The sequence below is a fragment of the Oryctolagus cuniculus genome, chromosome 16, assembly GCF_051225735.1.
Source record: "Oryctolagus cuniculus isolate XC-2025 breed Fujian yellow rabbit chromosome 16, ASM5122573v1, whole genome shotgun sequence".
Taxonomy (NCBI): Eukaryota; Metazoa; Chordata; class Mammalia; order Lagomorpha; family Leporidae; genus Oryctolagus; species Oryctolagus cuniculus.
In genome coordinates this window covers 2,849,775-2,875,611 of record NC_142882.1, presented here as the reverse complement: position 1 = coordinate 2,875,611, position 25,837 = coordinate 2,849,775, and the positions used below count along the sequence as shown (strand labels likewise).

The following is a 25,837-nucleotide window of genomic DNA, read 5'->3' as shown; positions in this document are numbered from 1 at the left end:
GGGCCTCCGCCCCAGGGACGTCACCCGTTAAACTTCCTCTCTCAGCCACACAGGAAGCTGAGCCGGCGCAGGGCCTGGGCCCTGAGCAAGCACAGGCCCCCAGGACCCCTGGGGACTCGGCCCCGGGCCTCTCAGCCCGGCAGGGACCATGGGATCCACCACTGAGTAAGAGCTTGACCTCTCCCCTCATCCTCCCGGGCAAGAATTCCCAGCCCAACTGGCGCAGAGGGGAGGTGCAGGGACCCGCAGGGGGCAAAGCAGGAATCGGGAGGACCCTCGGCTGTGGCCTGCACCCTAGGTCTTTGCCTCCCTCCTTCTGGCTCTGGGAGATTGTCTGCAGCTCAGGAGAGCGCACGCCTGTGGGTCTCTGGGGTGTTTCCTGCCGGGGGTCAGGGGGATGGGTGATGGGTACGGGGAAGGGCAGCTGGGGATCCATGTGAGGGGGTGACCCGGTGGCATGATGAGGGTGAAACGCTGGGTGGGGTGTGTGCAGCTGGCCCCCCCTCCCCGCACCCAAGTCCCAGCATCCTCCGAGGGAAAAGAGGGGAGGGCAGAGACGGCCAGACTTGGAACCCGGCACCTGCTCTCCTTCCTCTGATGAGAAATGGGGGGGGGCATTAGCAGGGGCCCCTGAGGTCTTCCGGGCAGGGGACACATGGGGCTCACAGAACAGGCGGATGTCGCTCCCCTGCACCCACGGGCAGTTTCACACTCACAGGCTCACGGGAATGCATTCAGACACATGCATGTGCACACATACAAGTCACGCCTTCACACACATGCACGGCTGGCTGCCTGTTCTTGGTCCACCTCATCCTCACAGCCATGCATACACATGTACACCCATGCACAATCACACATGTGTGCAGGATGGCATACACACACACACACACACAAGCAAGTCTGTGCAGCTGCCGAACCTTTGTGTTCCCACAGGGGGAGTCCCCCCGCTGCGTTTGACTGGTTTTTTGAGGCGGCCTGCCCCGCCTCCCTGCAGGCCGGTGAGTTGGGAGCAAGGGGATGGGGGTGGGGATGAGGGTGGCAGGGGGATCGTGGGCCTGGAGCTGGGAACTTAGAGGCCGGCTTCTCCCTACAGAGCCACCCATCCTGTGGCAGTTTCCCCCAGATTTCAGGGACCAGGTACGCGGGCCAGGGCTGGTCCCCTAGGGGAGGGAACTCTACAGCTTGCACTTGGAGCCCAGGGGTGAGGCCAGCAGCCGGTGTTTCTGTCCACTTCAGGAGGCCGTGCACATGGTGCCGAAGTTCTGCTTCCCTTTTGATGTGGAAAGGTACGGAGCGGAGCCCAAGTGAGCAGGGACTTGGGCTCAGGACCCCTGACAATTAGGGACCTGTGTGGGCAGAGACTAGAGACTCGGGGGACTCAGATATCAAGGGACACGCAAAATTGGGGATTCAGACCGGGGCACCCTGATACCCAGAGACATTCAGGCATTTGACAACCAGGAACCCACACACGCAGGGCCCCAGCCAGGACAGGTGAGGCAGCCCTGGAACGGTGGGGCAGTGGATTTAGGACATGCGGGCCTCTCTGGGACCCTCTGCCACCTCCAGGGAGCCCCCCAGCCCCGCAGCACAGCACTTCACCTTTGCCCTGACGGACCTGGCCGGAAACCGCAGATTTGGCTTCTGCCGCCTGCGAGCTGGAGCCCGGAGCTGCCTGTGCATCCTCAGGTGTGGGCTCCAGGGGGTCCGTGGGCGGGTGGGAAGGACTTCTGCCTAGGAGGGGGCGGGAAAGGGGCGTTCCCTGCAACCTGTCTCCTCTCTCCATAGCCACCTGCCTTGGTTTGAGGTATTCTACAAGCTACTGAACACCGTGGGGGACCTCTTAGCTCAGGACCAAGTGAGACCGGCGCCCCCTCTTGCTCAGCACCTACCCCCAATAAGCCCGCAGCCCCTCCCAGCACAGCCAGGCCTGGCCTGAGACCACCTCGCCTGAGCCATCCTCTCAGAGTGCCCCAGGCACCCTCACCCCGCACGCCTCCTCCCCAGGTTTCCGAAGTCAAGGATCTTTTACTAAATCTGCAGCAGCAAACCCTGCCTGGGAGCCAGACCTCGGCCGGGCTGGGCCTGGTGAGTTGCCCCCAGACCCAGAGCTTGGAGAAGGTGGATGGGGAGGCTGCACCCCAGCCTTTGAGGACCACACAGCTCCCCTCCCCCACCCAGGGCGGCGGAGCGCGGGGCTCCAGCGTGCACGGCGTCCTGCCCCCTGCCCCCGGGACCAGCAGGCCTGTGAGTGAGGCTCGGGGACCCCGGGAGCCCCCAAGCCCCCTGATTGGCTGATTCCCACCACCGCCCATGTCCCCCGACAGCTCTCCTGCTTCGTGGCCCCGGACGCCGACCGCCTGCCATCCATCCCTGAGAATGTGAGTGGGAATCTGGGGGCGCCAGTAGGGTCCCAAAACCCAGAGAGGGGGGTGCCGGACCCCAGCGCGCCCCTCCATTCCCCCAGAGGAATCTGACGGAGCTGGTGGTGGCGGTGACGGATGAAAACATCGTGGGGCTGTTCGCGGCGCTCCTGGCCGAGCGGAGAGTCCTGCTCGTCTCCAGCAAGCTCAGCACCGTGAGGCGGGGCAGCGGCCGGGGGCGGGGCAAGCGCGGCTCCTCCCACTTGGGGACGGGGTCGTGGGGAGGTGGCTGATTACCAGCTCCAGCTCCACCCTCGGAGACCTGGAGGCAAAGTCCCGGCTCCACCTCTAAGAGGGGGAATCCGCAGAGGCTGTTGTAGCTCCTCCTCTTTGGGGGCCGTGCTCAATCAAGGCTCCACCCACTATGGACCAGAAGAGGCCTGGCTCTGCCTTAGCTCCGCCCCTAGAGGATAGAGGGGACCTGTTGGCTCCACCTCTTTGGGGGCGTGGCCCGGAGTCTTACTTACAGCTCCTCCCCTCTAGGGGTAGGGCCAGTATATGCGCCCTGGCTCCACTCCTAGGGGCGGGACTGGGGCGGGCTTAATCTTAGCCCCGCCTATTGGGGGGTGGAGTCACTGGAAGCGAGTGATAGTTTTGCGCTTTGGGGAGGGATCTAGGAGGAGCACTGCTTGCTAGCTTGGTCCCCTGAACCGAAGGACCGGGCAGGATGAGCTGGGTTCCGGCTCCACCCGCTCAAAGCACCGTTAATGAGCCTAATTCTTGGTCTCCACCTGATTCCCAAAACGTTCAGAGTTGCCTCGCTGCGGTGGGTCGGGGGAGGAGGGGCAGGAGCCTGGGGACGTAGGACGTGGAGCGGGGACAGCCCCGGTCTCGGAGAGGCCCCCGGAAGCTGGGAGTCCAGGCCCTGACTCCCCGACCCACCCCCGCGCGTCCCCAGCTGACGTCGTGCGTCCACGCGTCCTGCGGGCTCCTGTACCCCATGCGCTGGGAGCACGTGCTCATCCCCACGCTGCCCCCGCACCTGCTGGACTACTGCTGGTGAGGAAAGCGGGGCTGAGCGCGGGCGGGCCTGGGGGATGAGGGGGCGGCGCCCGCGTGACCCCGATCCCTCCATCCGCAGCGCGCCCATGCCCTACCTCATCGGAGTGCACGCCAGTCTCGTGGAGGTGAGCACAGGCCCGCCTGGATGGTGGAAACGGGAGAGACCCACCCACCCCCTTCCATGTCCCCAGCCCGGGCTCCTTGGCTCCCCCGCCCTCCCTGACAGAGAGTGCGGGACAAAGGCCTAGAGGACGTGGTGGTGATGGACGTGGACGCCAACACCCTGGAGACGCCGTTCGACGACGTGCAGGCGCTGCCCCCAGACGTGGTCAGTGTGCCCCGTCCCCCAACACAGTCCTGCTCGTGGCCGCGCGGAGGCCGCGCACCTGCCCTGGTTAGCGCCACCGCTCTGTCCCCCAGGTGTCGCTGCTGCGGCTGCGGCTGAGAAAGGCCGCGCTGAGCCCCGGGGAAGGAGTGTCCCGGCTCTTCCTCAAAGCCCAGGCCCGCCTGTTCGGAGGGTACCGCGATGCGCTCCTCTGCAGAGAGGTAAGCCGGGAGGGTGGGCGCGGCTTCCAGTAAGGACGACGCCAGGCGCTTGGGCTGGGCTTCCCGGGTGTGCCTCTGCCCATCCGTAAAATGGGACTCCCAGAGTCACCACGCACAAGGGTCGACGCGTGGGCGAGGCGGCACAACCCACTCCCTTGGAAGAGTGCCTGGCATCCTGGCATGGAGCGAGCGCCCGATGGATGCCAGTTTGCGGGCGCACGGCAGAGCTGGGAGATGGACGCTGCCCTGGTCCCATTTTCTGCAGGGAGAAACCAGGGCTTGGAGAATCTTGGGGGTCTGCAGTGTGATCTGAGCGTCTGCCGTCCTCTGCCCCCTCTCCCATGCCGCACCTGGGTCCCCCTCCTGTCCCAGCTCACCTACACCAGTGCCCCCGCCTCGCCTCACCTGTGAACACCTGAGTCAGGTTCCAGCCCAGCTCCGCCCACAGCCCTCCGTGGCTCCCACCTCCCCCCACCCCCAGACGGAGGGTCACCTCCTCCCCGCCACCCACAGACAACAGGCGCCCAACCGGTGCTTGCAAGGGGGCCAGCTGGTGCGATTCGGGAAGTCGCTGCTGGCCAAGGGAGCTCAGGATGCGGGTCCTTGTCCCAGGGCCAGCCCATTACTTTCAACGAGGAAGCCTTCTTGAGCCAGAAGCCTGGGGCGCCCCTGCAGGCCTTCCACCGGCGCGCCGTGCACCTGCAGCTCTTCAAACAGGTGTGCCGGAGCCCTAAGGGCGGAGGCGCCCGGCGGGAGGTGCATTCCAGGGTCGAAGAGGAGGGGCGATGCTGCGGGCGGGGCTGGGGTTGGGGGAATTCCCCACTCCCACGCCCGCAGTTGAAGAAGACTGGACTGAACTCTTGGTTCCTAATACCTACTCCTGGACCCCTGGGAGGCTTAGTGTGGGCCCAAATTCTGGGGCCCCTAACCGGGATCCTCCTGATCCGGGCTGGGGGTCTGTGCGGAACTCCCTTTCCATGGCAGGGGGAGGCAGGCAGGCAACGGCTCCTGCGTCCTAGGAGAGTGGGGGAGGGGACTCCAGGGTCCTTTGGTGTGGGGCAGAGTACTCCAGGCTCCCGGGTCTCTGTGAGGTGAGATCTGACCCCCTGGGGACAGGTCCTGAGTGGGGGTGGGGTGGGGGCTTCTATAGCTTAAGGACAGGCTGACACCCCAGTCCTAGCAGTCAGAAACCCCCACCTTCTGCCCCTCCATAGTTCATCGAAGGCAGACTGGAGAAGCTCAACGCCGGCGAGGGCTTCTCCGATGCCTTTGAGCAGGAGATCACCTGCTGCGGGACCTCCTCAGGTGAGCCGGGAGCCCGGCCCCCAGGCACCCACCCAGCAGCACCCAGAGCCTGCGCCTGCCTTTGGGAATCATCTTGTGTGCTCTCTCCCCACTCCAGGCACCATCCGCTCCTACCAGCTCTGGGCTGACAGTCTCAAGGTAGTCACACCCAACCCTTAACACAGTGCTTATTATGGGATCGGTAGTCCCTCCCCCCCCACCAACAGGTGAGCAGCTGGAGAGGGAGCACACTCGTCCAGCCACACACAGCAGAGAGGGGAGTGCGGAGGTGGGGCCTGGGGTCCAGTTCTAGCGACCCAGGGGCCCACGCCTGTCTCCATTGGTGTCTTCTCTTCCCAGAAAGGTGGGGGTGCTCTCTTGAATTCGGTCAAAGCCAAGACCCAACCAGCCGTCAGGCACATGTACCGCTCGGTGAGCCTGCGCCTGCCGGGGTGGCAGGAGGGAGGGAGGAAAGGACATTGCAACCCTGCCTGGGGAATGGGACTTTCTTCTTAAGATTTATTTGAAAGAGTGGAAGAGAGAAAAGGCGAGACAGAGATCTTCCATCTGCTGGTTCACTCCCCCAATGGCCACAAAGGCTGGAGGCTGGGCCGAACCAAAGCTGGGAGCCCACAACTCCATCTGGGTCTCCCACAGGGCGGGCAGGGGTGCAAGCATTTGGGCCAGCTTCCACTGCTTGCCCAGGCACCTTAGCAGGGAGCCAGACTGGAACTGGCATTCCTGTATTTCCCAAATTGCACCACAACACCGGCCCTGGGGTTTGGATGCTCTGACTCCCAACATTTATTTAAGAATGAACGTTTTTATCAGAACGTAACCAGTCGCTAAACCACGAATAAGTCTTCCCACTTTTATTTGCCATCAACCATCCCCAGTTTTTGTGGGGATCATTTCTTGCCTACTGAAAATCGACAGCCAAGAATCATCGGCAGCATCTGTTGTCCCCCTCAGCAGGGACAATCCCAGCATCCGTCCTGGCGTCTGTCTCTTCCGAGCCCAAAGGTCTCCCGGAGCCAACCGTTGCAGCGGAGTGTCACGCATTCCGTTTTGTTCTCGGCTTGGAGACAGTGACACATTTTTACAATGTGGTTTCGCCACTCCCCATTTGATTTGGGACTTATTCCTTCTTCCAGGAATGTTCCTTCTGTCTTAGCCAAAGAGGTGAAAGTTTGCGTGGACTTCTTAGGCGGGGCATGGGAGGCACGAGTATATTTGGGCCACGCAGAGCCGGACACAGGGCTGTCCAGGTCCCAGTCACCTTTGGGTCTAAGTAGCCCTTGCTCCCCCACAGGCCAAGAGCAGCCTGAAGGGTATGCAGAGCCTACTGCTATACAAGGTAAGACCCGCCCACGGCCGATGCCCCAAGCAGGTGGAGGAAGGGGCTCCCGTCTCAGGCATCCTTTTCCTAGGATGGGGACTCCGGCCTGCAGAGAGGAGGCTCTCTGAGGGCCCCCGCCCTCACCAGCCGATCAGACCGCCTGCAACAGCGCCTGCCCATCACCCACCACTTCGGACAGGTACGGCAGCTGCCTCTCCCCCGCCTCCTCCAGGGACATCTCTCCTTCCTTCGCCCACCCCCCATAGCTGATGCTGGCTACCAACTCCCTGTCCTCCAGAAGGACTCTAGGACCCTAGGACTCTGCAGCTCCTGAGTCTACCCCTTCCCCAAATCTGTCTCTGTGCAGAACCGGCCCCTGCGTCCCAGCAAGAGACTCCGGCTGGAAGAGGGTCCTTCTGAGTCCTTAGGGCAAGGGTGAGGTTGAAAGAGGGCTGGGGCTGATGCAGGGAAGATGGGCTCCTAAACCCCACAGCACGCAGGGAAATAAATATTGGAGGTTGCCTGTCCTCCCCCTACCCAGGACACTTTCTTTGAGCCCCGAGGATGTGCAGAGCCCCTGGGCGGAGGAAGCCCTGGACGGCAGCTTCTTGGGGTCCGGAGAGGAACTGGATTTGTTGAGTGAGATTCTGGACAGCCTGAGCGTGGGAGCCAAGAGCATGGGCAGCCTGAGGCCAAGCCAGAGCTTAGACTGCTGTCACAGAGGGGACCTGGACAGCTGCTTCAGCCTGGTGAGAAGCCCGCTACTGCTGCCCGGTCCAGCTGCCTCAAACGCCCGGGGCAACCTGCCAGCTTCGCCCATCTAAAGTCCAGCACCTTGCCTGTGCTTCCTCCCTGCCCAGCCTGACATACTGGGAAGACAGAGATGGCAGTCCGAGTATGGGAAACCGCCAGAGCCCCAGCCCCTGTCCCTGCCTGCGCACCTGTCGCTCCTGCAGCACGCCCCGGCTTTGGATGCCACCTGCACCTCAGAGAATCCCGATCCCCAGCTGCCTGCCGGAGACCACCGGGACACCATCTCCACATCCCAGTCCTTTATGGCTTCCGCAGACCCCAGCAGCCAGGGGCACCCCCAACTCCCTCCTCTCGTGGAACCCCTCATCCTTCGTCTGTCCCCTCCCCGAGAGGCAGCTGAAGATTCCGGAGCCTTGGACAGCCCCTGCTCTAGGCTCTCCGCAGCACCCACCCAACCCAGCCCCCCAGAAAGCCCTCAACTTCCAAGCCCCAACTCGGAGCCTGCCTGCACCTCCCAGCCTCTGGACTTTTCCTTGGACCCCGGTTCTCCAGGGCACCCCCAAGCTCAGCCTCCCGAGGTCTCGCTAGAGCCTGCTCCTTGTCAGCCCCATGAGGAACTAGGAGCCCCCTGTGCCCCCACAGCACCCCCCCGAAACTGGCAGGAGCCCCCAGCCAGGAGCCAGTCCCGAGTGGCTGATCTGAAAAAGTGTTTTGAAGGCTGAGGATCGGATCGGCAGCCTGGAAGAGACCCCCAGTGCCCCGCCATAAAGCTGCAAGAGCCTAAAGCTGTTTTTCCTGGTGCTTTTATCCGGGGCCTGAAACTCACTCCACCCCCCGGCCCCCCTCCAAGGACCCTCTCCTCCAGGAAGCCCTCCCTGCTCCATCCTCTGAGGTCCTTGCAACTTTGCAACTCATGTCTTCATTTGTCTCTTCCAGCCAGGCTAATGCCTGCAGCAGCTCAAACGGCTTTTATTATCTCTCTCTCTGGCAATTTCATATAAATATATACAAACTGAGCAGCCCCACCCTCCTTTGCCCTCCGAGCAGACTTCGAAGCACCTCGCCCCCCCCCCTCTATTCCTAAACACTGAGTGAGTCTGGTTGCCCAGGGAGGCCACAGCATCTCCCCCCAGGTTACACAGCAAGGGAGGAAGATGGATGGAAGAGAGGAGACCTAGATGGGCAGGCAGCCCCGCACCGTCTCCTTCGAGTCCTGGGGGGCCTGGGCCTCGGCTGCATGGGAGAACTGAAAGAAAGGAGAGAGGGCTGTGGGGGCTGTCCTGGGGCCGCAGAGGGAAGGTGGGAGGTGCAGGGAGCAAGGAGGCGGGTCCCCAGCCCCCGCAGCCCCAGCTGCAGGCAGAGGCACCAAGCAGAGGCAGCATGCGCTACAGAGAGGACCACTGGGCGGCGCCCCCCCACGGCCCCCCAAGTCCTTGGGCGCCTTCAGAGGCCAGTGTCTCAGCGGCGGCTGCTGTGTGAGAGCGAGCACCGGGTAGTCCTGAGCAGTAGTGTCGGCTGCAGTGGGGCTAGGCACTCAGATGAGCCGCTCCTCCGGGGGCAACTTGAGGTTGGGAGGCGGCGGCGCCCGGGCACCCACCTGCTCCTCGCTGCTGGGCCGGTAGGTGCCCTCCGTCTGCCGCTTCTCCCGAAGCTTCCGCACCAGCAGTACCAACAGGAGCACCACAACCAGGACGCCCAGGATGGAGAAGACCACAATGATGGCGGTGATGGCCCCCTGGGACTGCGCAGAGGGGACAGGGGCAGGTGAGACCCACCTGGGTCTGAGGCTCCCAACAGCGCCTCCCCCCCCACACACACACACCTTTGCCACTTTGGTGACCTGGTCCCCGCCCCTCCTACCGTGTCTCAGATGCACCTGCTGCATCTGGGACTCCTGCCCTCACCTCACCTGCTTGCTTGGGGCTCCTGAAAAGCATAGGAGGTTCCTGTCCCCCTCGGGGTCTGCCCACTTGCCCCATCACTATTCTGGTCTCTTCCACTTGGGACCCTCCACTGGCCCGGTGACCTGCCACCGCTGGGGAGGGAGTGGGTCTAGTGGCTTCCACCTGCTCCCCACCCCAGCTGCCCCTCTTCCCACCGATACCCCCAACTCACCAGGCCCCCATTGGAGCTGGGGCTCGTAGGCGGGACACTGCTGGTATCATTTAAATGCAGGTCCGGTGTGGAGACAGCTGCGTGGACAGCACAAGTCAGTCCCTTCACCCTTCCCATCTCAGCCCCTCTCTTCCCTCCCTGGGCGGCCCCCTGCTCCCAAGCCCCTAGCGTTTGCTCCTAGGGCCCTGCAGGGGGTACCCAGCCTCCAGTTGTTTGTTCAAGGCTATTATCACAGGAAGTGTCCGAAACCCCCCTCCCCCCTCCCCCTCACCTCTCAGCCTCTCGACCTTAAGGATGTGGGCGGGTCCTGCCTTTTCCCCGGGGAGTGTCTGACTCACACCTCCCCCCAGGCTCCCGAAACTGGAGTAAACTGAAGGAATGACTAGCATGCTGGGTGCACACCCGGAGGTAGCCAGACCTGTCAACCAGGACTCAGAGTCCCCCCCTCCGGAAGCCTCTGCCCCCAGCCCCAGCAGAAACACAGCCTAGAGACACACGCCACCCACCACCCCCCAACTCCCACCATACAGCCAGGCACCCGAGATATTCAACACCAAGTCCAACAGCCCAAGGCAGAAACTAGAAAAATCCCAACTCCGATACCTCCCAGGCCAGCTCCCCAAATTCTTGACCCTCTCTGTACCCAGCACTTGTACGCCCCACCCCCAAGCAGAGAGAGAACCAGCCAGGAATCCGGACCCCTCCCGGCCCCCCGGCGGCGGCGGCGGCCAGCTCCTACCTTGAGCCCAGGCTCGGCCCCAGCGAGCCGGCAGCAGCTGCAGGCCGATCGCCAGGAGCAGCCCCAGCGCGGGGGTCGCCATGGGCTCGGCGCCGGGGTGGTGGTGCCGAGGCGGGAGCGCGCCACTGCTACCGCATCACGGGCCGGGGGTACCTGCGACTGGGCACCTGGGCGCGGGAGGAGAGAAGCCGAAGCCTGGGGTCGGCGGCCGGACCCGGGCGCAGGCCCACGGGGGAGGCGACGCGTACCAGGGCACCCCGGAGTCCCGCCCCGCCCCCCGCCGCCAGAGGTCAGAGATTAAAGATTAACTCCCGGGCGCGCGTTCCCGGGCTGCGGAAAAGGGAAGAACGCCGGGCTAAGCCGCGCGCCCTTCCTCCCTACCTGGCCCGGGCGTCTTCGACCTCGCACAGGTTCCCTGTCCCGGGTCCCTCACTCCAACCCTCGGTCAGTGCGTCGGTCGCTCGGTCCGACCCCACCGGCCCCGCCCGCTCATGTGACCCGGAAAGTTTAGTCACTCACCTGGGAGGGGAGCGCACTTCCGGCTTGTGCACCTGAGCCTAGATAGGAGGGCGGAGCCCAGAGGGGGCGGGGCCGCGCCGCGGGCGCACCTGTAACGGGAACCCAGTTCCATAAAGGGGAGGGGTAAGAGACTAGGCGAAAGCGCGCAGGTGTGAGAGGAACCTCACACCTGGATGACGGGTGTGTGTGCAGGATCGCACCCAAACTTGTAGACGCTCGTGCAGGAGGGCACTCGGATGGGGCCTAATGAGAAGAGAGCGGTGTGCTACACACCTGGAGGGGAGCAGACCTGTGTAGCAGCCGCGTGCACGGATGTTCCCGTGGGAGGGCGCACGGGAGCCACCCGCGCTGAATCACATCCGCACGGAGCATGGCTGGATGGACGAATGAATCGGACAGCTGACTGACACGGTCTGGATTGGAATACACCTGTTTTTGGAAAGACGAGCTGCATGGCTCATCCACGAAGAGGGCATCCTTGTCGGGGGGTTGTTTCTGTGGGGGGTAGGAATCGGCAGAGGGGGGTTGGCTGGAGCAACACCTGTTGAGAAACATACCTGTGAAGTGAAAGGACCTGTGAAGTCGAGACGGGGAGCACCTGTATGGAGTCAAGCCCAGACGAGGAGAGACATCCGCACAGGGACGCACAGAGTTGGGGAGGATCAACAGGACAAAGGTTTGCGCATACTGAGGCCCACCTGTCAGAGATGCACCTGTGAGAAAACACCTGTTTGGGAGAGCGCCATGGGAGAATCATCCTCGTCCCTCCAGGTCGGAGAGCACCTGCAAGAAACAGCTGTGAATGCAGTCATCCGCTAGGGAGCTTGGGACGCACCTGTCCCAGCACACACCTGTCGGAGCTGAGGCCAGACAGGGAGCCAAAGGTGCCCTCCCAGCTGCATCTCTGGATAAAGGCTGAGGATAATAACAAGACCCCCACCCCCAGGCGGAGGAACTCCTGGGTGAAAAGTGGCGGCTGACGGGTAACGGACCCCGTTTCTTGGGGACAGACAGCACCGCCTACCTTCCAGGGTCGAGGCGTGTGCACCGCACTGGCTCGCTCAGGGTCGGCTACTGTGGTCACTCTTCGCGGTCCAGGGTTTCTGGCCGACCTCCCTCCTAAGGGTGAGTCCGAGAAAGCCAAGGACGGGACATTCAGCAGGTGCACCGAGCGCGGCCGGGTGGGGCCCCGCCCCCAGCGCGCAGACACCCGGCCCTGCTCCCCAGGCGTGCCCCGGACGCTGCTAAGACCTCCTCACGCCGGTCCCGAGGAAGCGGTTGGCCCGGTGTCTGGATCCCGCTGCGGCCCCTTTAAGACGGCCGGGCGGGCGCTGGGGCTGCGGGGTTCAAGGCTGCCCGGGCTCCGCGGGGAGGCCCCGCCCAGGTGGGAGGACGGGGAGGGGCGGGCGGGCGCCGCTCTGGCGGCTCTGGCCAATAGGAGAGCGACTTGGCCGCCGGGCCGCGCGTTGATCTTCCGTTTCCCGATCCGAGTGGGCTGAGAAAGCAGGCGCGCGGGCGGGATGAAGGGATTGAGGGAGAGCTTCGCGTTTTGATCTTCTGTTTCGGTGGCTCAGTAGGGAATACAATAAGCGCGAGCGGGCAGATAAAGCGCTGGATGGCGCAAGGCTCACGCGTACGTCAGGGAAAAGCGAGAACTTTAGTTCCTAAAGAGGATTAGTAAAGGAAGGAGGTCAGGTGGAAGGAGATTACGAAACCCAACCCCGGGGCATCTACTTTGCTAGTCCCCTTGGGGTAAAGGAGAAGTGGGTAAACTGAGGCAGCAGAGGCTGAAACTCTGGTGTTCCCTCGGCTGTGCAGCACCGGAGCAGCTGAGGCTCCCCTCCCCACGCCCCCAGCTCCGCCCTCGGCCCCCTCCTTCCCGTCCCCCCCCCCTTTCACCTCACCAATGCGGGCCGGGGGAGGAGACGTAAGATCTGGCGCGGGCGGCGACGGCTAGCGGTTATCACCTCCCGCAAGTGCCAGAGCCCGGCGGGCCGCGCGGAGGCTGCGCTGCCCGTGGCCGCGGAGCTGGCCCTGCGGGGCCCCGGGGGGGGAGGGGAGCCGCCAAGCCCCCGCCGAGGCCGCCGCAGCCGGGCCTCCCCTCCCCCCCGGGCGGGCGCCATGCGGGGGGGCGCAAGCGACGCGGAGCGGCGGCAGCGCTGGGGTCGCCTCTTCGAGGAGCTGGACAGTAACAAGGATGGCCGCGTGGACGTGCACGAGTTGCGCCAGGGACTGGCCAGGCTGGGCGGGGGCGACCCAGACCTCGGCGCCCGACAGGTACCCCCTGCTGAGACGACACACATACACACACCCTCCCCCACTTCCCCAATCTGCGCACGGGGACGCGCGGCCGGCCGCCAGGACCACCTGTGGCTGGCCCAGGGACCTCCTGCTCTCTCCCTGCCCCCTGCACCCTGGGTCTGGCCTGCGACTGCACCCCCCCTCCCCAGGGCCTGGAGCTCCCTGCCCCACTGCCCGGGATACACCCTCCTGTGGACCTGCAGGGCTCCCGGAGCCGCGCCCCAAACCCACCTCGGAGAGACACGCCCTCCGCGGCCGTCCTCTGGGCTCCCAGCCTCTGTTTACCTGGCCTGGCCTGCCCACTCCCGGGCCTGGCTCGCTGCCCCGGGTGCCCCAGGCAGGAACCCAGTGCTGTCTGCGGAGGCCGGCCCAAGGCAGGAACCCCCCCCCAGCCCCAGCCCCCTCCCACTTTGCAGGTGTCTTCCATACCTGTGGCCCCAGGTGCCCCTGTAGTCTCTTCACAGCCCCTTCCACAGAACTCCCACCTGGCTGGCGGTGGCCCAGGGACTCTCTGAGAGGGAACTCCTGAGGCTACCACGTGGACGGGCTTTGCTAAGGGGCAGCTAGCTGGACATGCTTGGCAGACAAGAGCCCAAGGTCATCGCCTCCCAGCCCTGTGACCTTGAATGAAAGGCCTCAGTTTGCTGGCTGGAGCCGGGCGACACACCTAGCACACATCTTGTGGTCTTGGGCTTCCGGGAAGAAGTGAGCTTCTGGGGCGAGCGGGTGTGTCCCCCCCGGCCCTTCCTCTAGGCGCTGGGGGGCTCCCGGCTTGCCCCTCGGCAGGCGGCAGTCTCCTGGAGCTCTCTCCCCGTCTGTCTCCTTCCCTTCCCGGCTGCCAGGCCATCTCCCCCGAGGGTGACGCTGACCCAGATGCAGGGCTCAACCTGGAGGAATTTTCCCAGTACCTGCAAGAGCGGGAGCAGCGCCTGCTGCTCATGTTCCACAGCCTTGACCGAAATCAGGACGGTCAGTAAGGCCCACGGGCCGGGCCGCGGCGATGGGGGCGGGGGCTGGCCTTGCTGGGCAGCGAGGGGAGGGCTAGAGTCCCTGAATGACTCACAGGCTATTTCGGGAGCTCTCCTCACCCCACCCCACCCCCCAGCTAGGTGGTTCGAGGCCCAGCCAGCCCAGCCCACCCCCTCTTCCTTCCTGGAGTGGGACCCCCAATTTTATCCTCCCTCGCCTTGCATTGCTCTTGGGTCCAGTGTGGGACAGAGACCCTCCCTCATAGCATCTTTTGGGTTCTCACTCTGTCCCTGGAGCCCTGCGGCGTGGGGACCCTGAATCCATTCATGCACTCATAGGACAGAGGACCATGCTCCCGCGCACACGCACCCTGATACCACACAGCCCACATCTCTGATCCCGACGGATCAGGAATCCCTGACAGCGCGGCCACAGACCTCACCCTGGGCTGCCCTGAGTCCAGCTCCGCCAGGGCCGCTCCGAGATGTCCCGTTCCTTAACCCTGGGGTCCCTCCCAACACGCACACACATCCTGCCTGCCTCGGCCCCCGCCCAGGTCACATCGATGTCTCTGAGATCCAGCAGAGTTTCCGAGCTCTGGGCATCTCCATCTCGCTGGAACAAGCCCAGAAGATTCTGCACAGGTGAGTCGCTGGGGGTCCCAGGTAGCTCCGCCCCCCACCCCCCGGGGAGGTGGGTGGAGCTGCCGCATTGAACTTTGGAATCAGGCGGAGCCCGGAGCAGTCGCTGCCTCTCTCTGAGCCTCAGTTTCCTGCTCTATAAAATGAGAGCGATGATACCATCTCCCCCATAAGGCTTCTGGGAGGAACCAACTTGGGACAGCCGGTGGCCCGGGCTTAGAACACGGCTAGGCGTGGGGCGAATCCACAACGCTCAGGGTCTCCCTGCAAACCTGCAGAATCGGGAGGCACCCGACCCCCAGCCACTGAGCCTGTCCTCTTGCCACCCCCCAGCATGGACCGAGACGGCACGATGACCATTGACTGGCAGGAATGGCGCGATCACTTCCTGCTGCACTCCCTGGAAAACGTGGAGGATGTGCTGTTTTTCTGGAAGCATTCCACAGTGAGCTGGGGGCGGTGCCTGCAGCCCAACAGTTGAACCTTCTCCTCCGGTGTGCAGGGGCCTTGCTCTGGTCTCCCCAGGCCGTGGCCAGACCAGCACTCCACCAGAGGTGGCCCTGGCTGGCGGCAACTGGAGTGGGAGGAAGCTGTTGGTGTCCTCCTGGGCCTGGAGCCCCATCTGGGAGCCTCTGCTCTCTGATTGGGGTGCGGGGTAGGGGAGGGGCAGCGGGTAGGGACTGGGGGTGCAGGGAGGAAGGAACACACCAGATGGGGCTCCAGGCCTCCCGCCCTCAACCCACACAGCTCCCTCCACTCCTGCTGGGTTCTCTTCATCTCATAAAGGATCCTACTGCTGATCGGAAAAGTTAGGAAAGCCACTGCCTTCCGGGGTCCCAAGAATTTCTTCTCGTGGGATCTGATAGCATTAGGAGGGATCCATCCGTGAGATGGAATATCGGGAGACCCCCACCCTGGAGGATCCATGGGGGCCTTGCTTGGGGATTCTGTCTGTGGACCCTGGCTGGAGGGGGCGGGGCGGGAGGGATCCCTATGTGATCTGGTGAGGCCCAGGGGTGGGGACCTGCTGGGATCCTTACATGGGCTGCTTCCTGGTAGGATCTCCTATGGCCCTGGAGGAATCTTCGCATGGAGACCCTTCAGTGGGGTCCCTCCGAGGGGTCTTTATGCGTGGCAGCCGATTGAGTAGGATCCTTCGGTGGGGTTTGCTGGTCTTCAGGAATGATCTTGGGATCTTACAGGGAGACCCCTGATTGCAGGTTTTGGTGGCATCCCATGGGATCCATAGGGACCTCCCGAGCTGTCCGAGCGAGATTCGTCCTCAGACCCCCTGGGGTATCCAGGGGCTCGTGGAGAGAATCCTCGTTTAGGACCGAGTCCTGTGTCCCTACCCTGCCGTGGCCTGACGCCCGTGGCCCCTTCACCCTCAGGTCCTGGACATCGGCGAGTGCCTGACGGTGCCGGATGAGTTCTCCCAGAAGGAGAAACTCACAGGCATGTGGTGGAAGCAGCTGGTGGCCGGCGCCGTGGCAGGGGCCGTGTCTCGCACAGGCACGGCCCCCCTGGACCGCCTCAAAGTCTTCATGCAGGTGAGGGGCCCTGAAGGGGCCCAGCCTCTTGCCCCAGGCCTGGACCCAAGGTGGGTGGGAACAACACAGCCCCTTTCTCTCTGCACCCAGGTCCACGCCTCAAAGACCAACCGACTGCACATCCTGGGGGGCCTGCAGAGCATGATCCGCGAGGGGGGCGTCCTCTCCCTGTGGCGCGGCAACGGCATCAACGTGCTCAAGATCGCCCCGGAGTCGGCCATCAAGTTCATGGCCTACGAGCAGGTGCGGGCAGGTGCCAGGGGTGGCGTGCTGGGCTGGAGGCCCCGTGGGGTTAGGCTTGGGGTGGGGAGGTGCAGGAGACCCCGGGAGGAAGCATCTGTCGCCTGCATGCTGCCCACAGCAGGCCAGTGCGGTGGATGCACAGAAGGCCCCGCCCCTGAGTTTGTGTCCCACCCCCCCCCAGATCAAGCGGGCCATCCGGGGGCAGCAGGAGACGTTGCACGTGCAGGAACGCTTTGTGGCCGGCTCCCTGGCTGGCGCCACAGCGCAGACCATCATCTACCCCATGGAGGTGAGGAGGAGAGGCCTGGCGCAGGGTGGGGGACCGGCCCTCACCACTTCTTCATGTGCCCGGGGGTGTAGCCTGTCAGGCTCCCCCCACCAGCTGGAGTTATACCTTCACACTGGGACAGCAGTCTTTTTGGGAGCTAGCTTTTTTGTCTAAAGATGGACTGCTTGTTCCTGGGGAGGTTATTTCTGGGTCTCGCTGTGTTCGGAGAAATCGCGGCCAGTTCCAAACTGTGCAGCGTGCCTCGTTAGGGTGCTGAAAGTGACGGAACACTCAAACCACGTTAACTGGGGTCTAGAGAAGATCCGCTGGGGCCTGGGGTGGTGGCCTCGGAGTGTCAGAAGTCTGGGATGCTGCCTTCTGTCAATCATGTCGTATTATTGTGGCATCCACCTCGTGGACCAACATAGCTGCTTGTGCTCCTCTCATCACATTCCACATGCCGACCAAGAAGGAAAAATACCTTAAAGAGGCTTTTTCAAAGTCATGTATCCTCTTTTCTGCTTCTGTGTCACTGGCCTGGACTTAGGGAAGCTGGGGACAGTAGTGTCTCTCTCTAGTGGCTGTGTATTTGTTGAAAATTCTATTGTTCAGGGAGAAGGGCATAAGATATTGGGTGGAGGCTTAGTGGTGGCTGCCCCATGCCATCCTTCCAGGCGTGCCAGTCTCCAGCTGTCTTTTTTTCTGGGTGTTAGTGGTTTGGCAGGAGTGGGGGAGGGGACTTTCTTCCAGGAATAACGGAGCCCTCCGCAGGTGCTGAAGACGCGGCTGACGCTGCGCCGCACCGGCCAGTACCAGGGGCTGCTGGACTGCGCGAGGCAGATCCTGGAGCGGGAGGGGCCTCGAGCCTTCTACCGCGGCTACCTGCCCAACGTGCTGGGCATCATCCCCTACGCGGGCATCGACCTGGCCGTCTACGAGGTTCGTGGGCTCCCCGCCCCTCCCCCACCCCACCCACAGCACACTCCTTCCCCTGGGCTCGCTCCTCCCGGCTTCCACTCTTCCACTGCAGGAATTTTCTTCTTTAAGATTTATTTATTTTGAAAGAGTTAGAGAGAGAGAGAGAGAGAGAGATATCTTCGGCCCACTAGTTCATTCCCCGGATAACTACAATGGCTGGTGAGGCTGAAGCCAGGAGCCAGGAGCTTCACCTTGAACATCCCAGGTGGGTGCAGGAGCCCCAGGATTGGAAGTGGAGCAGCTGAGACTTGAACTAGCATCCGTATGGGATGCTGGCGTCCCAGCTGGCGGCTCGACCCACTACGCCACAGCGCCCACCCCTGCAAGAACCTTTAGCTTACAAGTCAGCCATGGTGGGTCACCCGAAAGGTGGGGACCACTATAGCCCACACAGTCATGAAAGAGCAGGAAGGACGACGTCAGACATGCCCGAAGTGTGTATCGGAGCCCGCCTCTGTCTCCAGGCCTGCCCGAGTGAGCCCAGCCGTCGCCATAGAAACCGTACCCCACCCCCACCCCAGCAGCATCTTGGGGTTTGCTGAGGCAGAGGCGGGCATGGAGAATTTTTGCGTTCTCCTCCGAGGGGGGGCCTTATCCCTTGGTTTGATCTTTTTCCTGGATGACATCACCAGCTCCTCCCAATGAGCACAGCCCTGGATGTTCTCCGCCCCCCCCCCACCCCAGTCTGTGCCAGCCCAGACCAGAGAGAGCCGGTTCCCGACTGTGCCTCCTGTGCCAGGCCAGCGGGCCCCCCGCCTGGAGACCCTGCCGCTGCTGCTGTCTTTTTTTTTTTTTTTTTTTTTTTTTTGACAGGCAGAGTGGACAGTGAGAGAGAGAGACAGAGAGAAAGGTCTTCCTTTTTGCCGTTGGTTCACCCTCCAATGGCCGCTGCGGCCAGTGCACTGCGGCCGGCGCACCGCGCTGATCCGATGGCAGGAGCCAGGAGCCAGGTGCTTCTCCTGGTCTCCCATGGGGTGCAGGGCCCAAGGACTTGGGCCATCCTCCACTGCACTCCCTGGCCACAGCAGAGAGCTGGCCTGGAAGAGGGGCAGCCGGGACAGAATCCGGCGCCCCGACCGGGACTAGAACCCGGTGTGCCGGCGCCGCTAGGCGGAGGATTAGCCAAGTGAGCCGCGGCGCCGGCCTGCCGCTGCTGTCTTGAAATGGAATCTTTTTTTTTTTCTTTTTTTTCTTTTTTTTTTTTTTTTGGTAAAGATTGTTTGACTTATTTGAAAGGCAGAGTTAGAGAGAGGGAGAGACAAAGAGAAAGAGGGAGATCTCCCATCCGCTAGTTCACTACCCACATAGGGCACAATGACCAGGAGCCAGGAACTCCATCCGGGTCTCCCAGGTGGGTGTAAGGGCCCAAACACTTGGACCTTTCTTTGGCTACTTTTCCAGGCACCTTTGCAGGAGCTAGATCAAAAAATGGAGCAGCCAGAACTTGAATCGGGGTTCGCAGGGGCTGCCGCTGTCACAGGTGGCAGCTTAATCCACTGAGCCACATCACCAGCTGTTGAGCTTTTTTTTTTTTTTTTTTTTTTTTTTTTTAACGAAGGACCTAGTCTGTTTTGCATTACTATAAGAATGTACCTTAGGGTCAGCGCTGTGGTGCAATGGGTTAAGCCACCATCTGTAATGACGGCATCCTGCACGGACACTGGTTCAAGTCTTGGCTGCTCCACTTCAGATCCAGCTCCTGGCTAACGGGAGATGGGCCCCTGCTCCCATGTGGGAGCATAGACCTAGAGGAAGCTCCTGGCTTCTGGCTTCTGTCTGGCGCAGCCCCGGCTGTTGTGGCCATTTGGGGAGTGAACCAGCAGATGGAAGAGTACTCTCTCCCCCTCACTCTCTCTAACTCTGGCTTTCAAATAAGTCAATTTTTTTTTTTTAAGAAAAAGAAAGGTTCAAGGCCAGTGCCGTGGCTCAATAGGCTAATCCTCCACCTTGCAGCACCGGCACACCAGGTTCTAGGCCCGGTCGGGGCGCCGGATTCTGTCCCAGTTGCTCCTCTTCCAGGCCAGCTCTCTGCTGTGGCCCAGGAGTGCAGTGGAGGATGGCCCAGGTCCTTGGGCCCTGCACCCCATGGGAGACCAGGAGAAGCACCTGGCTCCTGGCTTTGGATCAGCGCAATGCGCCAGCCACAGCGCACCGGCCACGGCGGCCATTGGAGGGTGAACCAACGGCAAAGGAAGACCTTTCTCTCTGTCTCTCTCTCTCTCTCTCACTGTCCACTCTGCCTGTCAAAAATTTAAAAAAAAGAAAGGTTCAGGGGCTTTGGGGCAAGGATTTGGGCAGAGCCAGAGGAAGAAAGAGAGATCTTCTATCCTAGGGTTCACTCCCCAAATGCCTACAACGGCCAGGGCTGGGCCAGGCTAAAACCAGGACCTAGGAACTGAATCCATGTGGTCCTGAGCCATCGCTTCCCCAGCGCTTTAGCAGGAAGCAAGGCGGGAATCAGAGGAGCCGGGACTGCGTTCCAGGCTCTCTGATAGGGGACAGTGGCCTTGACTGTCTGCTCCATACACCTGCCCCAAGTCTCAGCTTTATTCTGTGGCTTTGGGCAAGTAACTCCTTCTGAAGCGGAGGGAACAGTAGCCCTGGCCGTCTCCCCAGAGTGGACCCTGAGACAGAGCTAGGAGGCCAGGGAGTCTCCTCCCGAAGCTGTTTAGGGGAGCTGCCTGAGGTTCCCCAGCCTGTTGTAACAAAGTATAACAAAGTATCCCAAGGTACTTGGCGCTCCTGCCTGCCGGGGCCCTGGGCGCACAGGAAGCTGGAGGCAGGAACTGATGCCACAGCTACTCCGGTGTGGGTTGCAGGGGTCTTAACCGCTGGGCCAGATAGCTGCCCGCGTATCTCCTCTTCACTCTCGTAAGGACTGGGTGAGGATGACATGGGAGCCGCTCAGATAATCCAGGATAATCCCCAGCCCCAGCCTCTCAAGGTCCTTAACCGCCTTGGGGAAGTCCTTTGTGCCATGGAAGGTGACCCACACACAGGTCCCAGGCACAGTGCAGAGGCCCCTAAAGCTGTCTTCCTTAGAGGGTGGTGATGAGCAGATAAAGCACCTGCCGAGAGGGACCCGGCGCTCTACGAGAACCGGCCGCGCCACCCCCAATCCACCCTGCTCCTTTGTCCACTCCAGACCCTGAAGAACCGGTGGCTCCAGCAGTACAGCCACGAGTCGGCCAACCCGGGGATCCTCGTGCTCCTGGCCTGCGGCACCGTCTCCAGCACCTGCGGCCAGATAGCCAGTTACCCCCTGGCCCTGGTCCGGACACGCATGCAGGCCCAAGGTGAGGCCTGGCTGGAGTCTGGGTGGGGGTGTGGGAGGGGGACGAGGAAGGGAAAGGCACACCCCATGGGGCCCAGCTCCCTGTAGTCGGGTCCTGGGCTGGGATCCTCCAGGATCTAGAGAGGGCTTTGGCTAAGGTCCTAGCCCTTCTCGGGACAGGGGATGGGAGTCCTGTGTCCCTTGGGATCATTGCCTGGGGAGAACAGGTGCCTCGGGCCCTGGCAGGGTGGGTGACGGCGAGGGGGAAGGGCCGGCCAGGGGGAAGGCAGCTCAAGGCCAGGCCCCTGACTGTTTCTGCATTTTCTTTCTCCCCCCTCCACTCGGCGCCCCCCACTCTCCCTGGATCTGTGTTGAGAATTTCCTTGGGAAATTTCTTAGTTTTCACTGGCGGGAGGGGGAGGGGGTGGAATTATCAGCACCCAAGGTGGACGGGGTCCCCTACCTTCATGGAGCTCACAGGGCCCGAAAGGAGATGAGACGCCAAATAAACCATTCCACTGTTCAGTACCGACTTAGGGGTGAACAAGGGACGGGAGGAGGAGCCAGACTGTGCCTGGGAGGGCCCCCGGGGAGGGCTGGCTCTGGAACAGAGGTTGGGAGAATGAGTGGGGAGGAGCTAGGAAGAGGAGGGAGGCAGAATGACGGCAGGGTTGTATTTCTACCAATACACACATGCATGTGCACACGCAAGCACATGCATACATGGTTACACATACTGCATGCACAAACACACGTGCACACACAAGCACATGTATGTCTACACACGGGTGCATACATGCACACGCATAATGCATTGTGCACACGTGTACACGCGTGTATATGCATACATGTGTGTGCTTGCACACACAGTGGCCAATCCCAGCTGTGCCCAGGCAGGGGAGGGACAAGTGACAGGGGGACAGACCGGAGGCCTTACCCAGCCCCGCCCCCCCAGCCTCCGTGGAGGGCGCCCCCCAGCACTCCATGCTAGGCCTGCTGCGGCACATCCTGGCCCAAGAGGGCGTGTGGGGCCTCTACCGGGGCATCGCGCCCAACTTCATGAAGGTCGTTCCGGCCGTGAGCATCTCCTACGTGGTCTACGAGAACATGAAGCAGGCCCTGGGGGTCACGTCCAGGTGAGGGACCCCGAGCCCTCCCCTCTTCCCTCACAAGCTCCCGCACCCCGATTCTGACCTCCCCACACCTGAGCCGCTGGAGACTGACGACCCAGCCAGGTGGATCCCAGATCCTTCCCCACCACCCAGTCCCAGATCCCTGCAGCCTGACTGTTCCTGTCTGAGACCTGAACTGCAAGATCCAAGGTCATCCACACCCCCGCCCTTAACCCTCATCCCCCTACACACTGGAGCCTGCACCTCCACACCCCAAAGTGGACCTCAGGTCAACCACTGGACACCCCACAGCTCAGCAAATGGGTCCTGATTGTGCAACCACGTCCCCCAACCCCAGCCCCGTACCTCACCACCCAGACCTTAGCTCCCTCTGGATCCTGGCTCCCCCACCCCACTGGCGAACTGAGATCCCTTTGCCTCGAGAGCCCTGCATCTCCAAGCTCAGCCACTGGATTCTGGATGACAAGAAACCTCAGCCACAGGATCCTGACAATGCGGTGCCAGAGCCCGGGGCCCCAAGCACTGGATCCCAGATCCCCTCACCCCGGCCACTGGATTTCTGAATTCCTTTACCTCGACACGGGGGTCCCAGACCCTTCTGCTTCGACTGCCAGATCCCTGCATTCCAAGTGCGACGCCCTCAGTTCCCCAAACCCTGGATCCCAGCTTCCCGAGCCCCGACCCACTGGATCCTGGCTCCTAAAACCACAACCAGCGGGAGCCCAGATGCACAGCAGGTGGATCCTGGCAACTGCGGCTGCTGGATTCCAGATTCTAGATCCCAGGTCCCTTCACCCCAGTCACCGGATACTGAGACCACATCTGTAGAAGGCAGACCCCCACTCCCCAGCTCCAGCACTGGATCCCAAGCTCTTAACCCCTGGCTTTTGGTTGGATCCTGAATGTTCACACACCCTCCTCCACCCCCAAGTCTAGGTCCCCGTAGTCTGATCCCAGCATCGTGGCTCCCTCGTGCTGCAGCCCAGAGCTCTCTCCCTTTCCCAGTGATTGGGGGAATTACCCTAAGGAGCTTCCACCTTCCACGGATGCCCAGGTCCTCACCACCAGGCTCCAGAAAACCTGGGTCTGTCGCAGGTCCTGCCATGGCTTGACTCCTGGCCAGGCTACAAGGAAAGTAATGCAGCTCCCCCCACTTGCACAGAAAGATGCCAGGTCCCCCCCAAACCTCCCAGCATGGCCACACCTGGCCCTGTGGGGAAACTGCCCCCCTCAGACCACGGCACGCACCCTCTGTGGCATCTTCCCTCCCCTTCCCACTGCATGGTTTAATAACCCTCCCGGTGCCCAGGTGCCCCCTTCCTCGGGAGAGGCCACTCATTTGGGGAGCGGGCGGGGATGCCAGGCTCCGCAGCCAGCCCCTCCCCAGGCTTCGGAGTCGGAAGCCGGGACCAAACCCACGAGGACCACACTTGCACACACGCGAACCTCCAAACTCAACTCCAGGTCTATTTTTCTACCAGAGAGAGGAGGCGCAAACTCCCCTCCCCCACCCGCCCCAGTTCCCTCCCCACCCTCGAATGTTCTGCACTTTATACTTGGATTCTGAGCTTAGGAGAATTGGGGGACCCCTCTCTCCACGCCTCACCAGTCCTTGGGGAGCCCCATGTTGAGGTTCTGCGAAAGAGGAACTGGGATGCTGGAGGGGGTGGCTGGAGGACCCCCCCCCCATGACTTCCGCCTCCACCCTCCACCTCCCTGCCTGCGTGTGTCATTTCAAAGGAAACGAACAAAAGGAATAAATTTTCTAAGCTCCTCTGTTGTGGTTTCTACTGAAAAGGGGCGGGAGGCTGTGGGACCACCTGGAGCCGTGCAGGGAGGGCAGGCCCGTTGCCACGACACCCAGCGACACCTTGGAGTCAGTCTCCCCCTTGCCAGCTTTTCCTATATTTTAAATTTTGTATTTAGTTATTTATGTTTGAGAGGCAGACAGATCTGAAGTCAGGAACCAGGAGCAACATCCAGGCCTTCCGTGTGGGTGGCAGGGACCCACGTACTTGAGCCATCACCTGCTGCCTCCCCACTAGCAGGAAGCTGGAATTGAGATGACAAAAAAAACTGGGGGCTGGCGCCACGGCTCACTAGGCTAATCCTCCGCCTAGCGGCGCCGGCACACCGGGTTCTAGTCCCGGTCGGGGCGCCGGATTCTGTCCCAGTTGCCCCTCTTCCAGGCCAGCTCTCTGCTGTGGCCAGGGAGTGCAGTGGAGGATGGCCCAAGTCCTTGGGCCCTGCACCCCATGGGAGACCAGGAGAAGTACCTGGCTCCTGCCATCTGATCAGCGCGGTGCGCCGGCCGCAGTGCGCTGACCGCGGCAGCCATTGGAGGGTGAACCAATGGCAAAGGAAGACCTTTCTCTCTGTCTCTCACTCTCTCACTGTCCACTCTGCCTGTTAAAAATAATAATAATAAATGATAGGATAGATAGAAGACAGTGGTAGAATGAACACATAGCTAATAGAGATAGAAGGATGGATGGATGCATGGGTAAGTAGGTATATGATAGAACAATAGATGGATGGAATAATGGGTGGATACATTCAGTGATAAAATAATGGATAGATCAGGGCCAGCACCATAGCTCACTTGGCTAATCCTCCACCTGCGGTGCTGGCATCCCATATGGGCACCAGGTTCTAGTCCCTGTTGCTCCTCTTCCAGTCCGGCTCTCTGCTGTGGCCCAGGAAGGCAGTGGAGGATGGCCCAAGTGCTTGGGCACCTGCACCCAGGTCGGAGACCAGGAAGAAATACCTGGCTCCTGGCTTCGGATCGGCGTAGCTCTGGCCATGGTGACCATTTTGGGAGTGAACCAACGGAAGGAAGACCTTTCTCTCTCTCTCTCTCTCTCTCTCTCTCTCTCTCTCTCTCTCTCACTGTCTAACTCTGTCAAATAAATTTTAAAAATAAATTAAAAAATGGACACATGGCAGATAAATGATAGAGGGATGGATGGATGGATAGATATGATAGAAAGATGGGTGGACAGATGCTAGAACAGTGGATGAACAGAAGGAGAAAAACCCTCTTCTGTACCCACATGTTCTGCATCTGCACTCAACCAAATAATCAAAAATATTCATTTAAAAAAAATTGGAGCTGGCACTGTGGCACAATGGGTTAACATCCTGGCCTGAAGCGCCGGCATCCCATATGGGCGCCGGTTCTAGTCCCAGCTGCTCCTCTTCTGATCCAGCTCTGTGCTGTGGCTTGGGAGAGCAGTAGATGGCCCAAGTTCTTGGGCCCCTGCACCTGCATGGGAGACCCAGAGGAAGCTCCTGGCTCCTGGCTTTGGATCTGCGCAGCTCCGGTCATTGTGGCCAACTGGGGAGTGAACCATCAGATGGAAGACCTCTCTCTCTCTGCCTCTCCATCTCTCTCTGTGTAACTCTGACTTTCGAATAAATAAATAACATCTTTTTTAAAAATTGCATCTTTTACTGAATGTGTGCGGGTTATCTTTCTTGTCATTCCCTAAGCACTACAGGGTAACAACTCCTTCCATACATGTGTCTAGAATTACGCATTAAGTCGTTGAGGGGAGCTCTAAAGCACACAGAGGCAGGCATGTGGCCAGGGTTCAATTCCTGGCTTCAGTTCCAATTCCTGAGCTGCTTTGGCCCTGGCCCTGGCCATTGTGTGTGTTTGGAAAGTGAACTAGCCGATGGGAGCTCTGTGTCCAGTGCCCAAACAGCAGGGCTGGAGCCGGGAACTCCATCCTGGTCTCCCACGTGGGCGGCAGGA

General features: G+C 61.5%; 3 protein-coding genes across 20 annotated transcripts; 2 read left to right on the top strand and 1 right to left on the bottom strand.

The window, feature by feature from the left end:
- Window positions 1-36: 36 nt before the first annotated feature.
- DENND1C (DENN domain containing 1C) lies at window positions 37-8,374 on the top strand. 5 transcript variants are annotated; one of them, XM_008252903.5, is made up of 23 exons: window positions 37-165; window positions 937-1,001; window positions 1,097-1,140; window positions 1,240-1,289; window positions 1,573-1,692; window positions 1,792-1,861; window positions 2,011-2,091; window positions 2,185-2,250; window positions 2,331-2,384; window positions 2,471-2,581; window positions 3,325-3,425; window positions 3,508-3,553; window positions 3,655-3,756; window positions 3,849-3,974; window positions 4,587-4,691; window positions 5,189-5,279; window positions 5,377-5,417; window positions 5,619-5,690; window positions 6,571-6,615; window positions 6,689-6,796; window positions 6,965-7,032; window positions 7,139-7,346; window positions 7,458-8,374. In XM_008252903.5, exons 1-23 carry the CDS (start codon window positions 149-151, stop codon window positions 8,070-8,072), a joined length of 2,406 nt encoding a protein of 801 aa, XP_008251125.2. In that variant the 5' UTR covers window positions 37-148; the 3' UTR covers window positions 8,073-8,374. The 5 variants fall into 5 exon arrangements, with proteins under 5 accessions (XP_008251125.2, XP_089172327.1, XP_017195569.2 ...); XM_089316201.1 differs by having other exon boundaries at window positions 47-165; window positions 2,167-2,250; XM_017340080.4 differs by lacking the exon at window positions 2,185-2,250 and having other exon boundaries at window positions 47-165.
- CRB3 (crumbs cell polarity complex component 3) lies at window positions 8,279-13,868 on the bottom strand. Of its 11 annotated transcripts, none has more exons than XM_070058763.2 (10): window positions 13,454-13,868; window positions 11,975-12,387; window positions 11,748-11,842; window positions 11,281-11,506; window positions 10,997-11,152; window positions 10,724-10,812; window positions 10,205-10,371; window positions 9,466-9,542; window positions 8,948-9,091; window positions 8,279-8,596 (listed from the first exon to the last, which is right to left on the bottom strand). In XM_070058763.2, the coding sequence occupies exons 7-10, from the start codon at window positions 10,284-10,286 to the stop codon at window positions 8,525-8,527; spliced, it is 375 nt and encodes a 124-aa protein (XP_069914864.1). In that variant the 5' UTR covers window positions 10,287-10,371; window positions 10,724-10,812; window positions 10,997-11,152; window positions 11,281-11,506; window positions 11,748-11,842; window positions 11,975-12,387; window positions 13,454-13,868; the 3' UTR covers window positions 8,279-8,524. The 11 variants fall into 11 exon arrangements, with proteins under 11 accessions (XP_069914864.1, XP_069914865.1, XP_069914866.1 ...); XM_070058764.2 differs by having other exon boundaries at window positions 11,422-11,506; XM_070058765.2 differs by having other exon boundaries at window positions 11,281-11,436.
- Window positions 12,648-23,854, top strand: SLC25A23 (solute carrier family 25 member 23). Of its 4 annotated transcripts, none has more exons than XM_051828999.3 (11): window positions 12,648-13,000; window positions 13,867-13,993; window positions 14,550-14,637; window positions 14,968-15,079; window positions 16,026-16,184; window positions 16,275-16,427; window positions 16,609-16,716; window positions 17,467-17,634; window positions 20,819-20,969; window positions 21,903-22,083; window positions 22,504-23,854. In XM_051828999.3, exons 1-11 carry the CDS (start codon window positions 12,845-12,847, stop codon window positions 22,541-22,543), a joined length of 1,443 nt encoding a protein of 480 aa, XP_051684959.2. In that variant the 5' UTR covers window positions 12,648-12,844; the 3' UTR covers window positions 22,544-23,854. The 4 variants fall into 4 exon arrangements, with proteins under 4 accessions (XP_051684959.2, XP_089172330.1, XP_089172331.1 ...); XM_089316204.1 differs by having other exon boundaries at window positions 12,708-13,000; window positions 22,438-22,574; XM_089316205.1 differs by lacking the exon at window positions 22,504-23,854 and having other exon boundaries at window positions 12,708-13,000; window positions 21,903-22,226.
- Window positions 23,855-25,837: the final 1,983 nt, after the last annotated feature.

What these genes read in the sequence shown, in the direction of transcription:
- DENND1C (XM_089316201.1), top strand. An exon ending in ACCTGCAGCTCTTCAAACAG is followed by an intron (nt 4,692 to 5,188) that starts GTGTGCCGGAGC and finishes GCCCCTCCATAG; the next exon opens with TTCATCGAAGGCAGACTGGA. An exon ending in TCTGGGCTGACAGTCTCAAG is followed by an intron (nt 5,418 to 5,618) that starts GTAGTCACACCC and finishes TTCTCTTCCCAG; the next exon opens with AAAGGTGGGGGTGCTCTCTT.
- CRB3 (XM_070058763.2), bottom strand. Translation starts at nt 10,286, where the DNA reads ATGGCGACCCCCGCGCTGGGGCTGCTCCTGGCGATCGGCCTGCAGCTG. An exon ending in GGGCCGAGCCTGGGCTCAAG is followed by an intron (nt 9,543 to 10,204) that starts GTAGGAGCTGGC and finishes CTGTCCACGCAG; the next exon opens with CTGTCTCCACACCGGACCTG. An exon ending in GGCCCAGCAGCGAGGAGCAG is followed by an intron (nt 8,597 to 8,947) that starts GTGGGTGCCCGG and finishes CCTTTCTTTCAG; the next exon opens with TTCTCCCATGCAGCCGAGGC.
- SLC25A23 (XM_051828999.3), top strand. Translation starts at nt 12,845, where the DNA reads ATGCGGGGGGGCGCAAGCGACGCGGAGCGGCGGCAGCGCTGGGGTCGC. An exon ending in GCCTCAAAGTCTTCATGCAG is followed by an intron (nt 16,185 to 16,274) that starts GTGAGGGGCCCT and finishes CTCTGCACCCAG; the next exon opens with GTCCACGCCTCAAAGACCAA. An exon ending in AGTTCATGGCCTACGAGCAG is followed by an intron (nt 16,428 to 16,608) that starts GTGCGGGCAGGT and finishes ACCCCCCCCCAG; the next exon opens with ATCAAGCGGGCCATCCGGGG.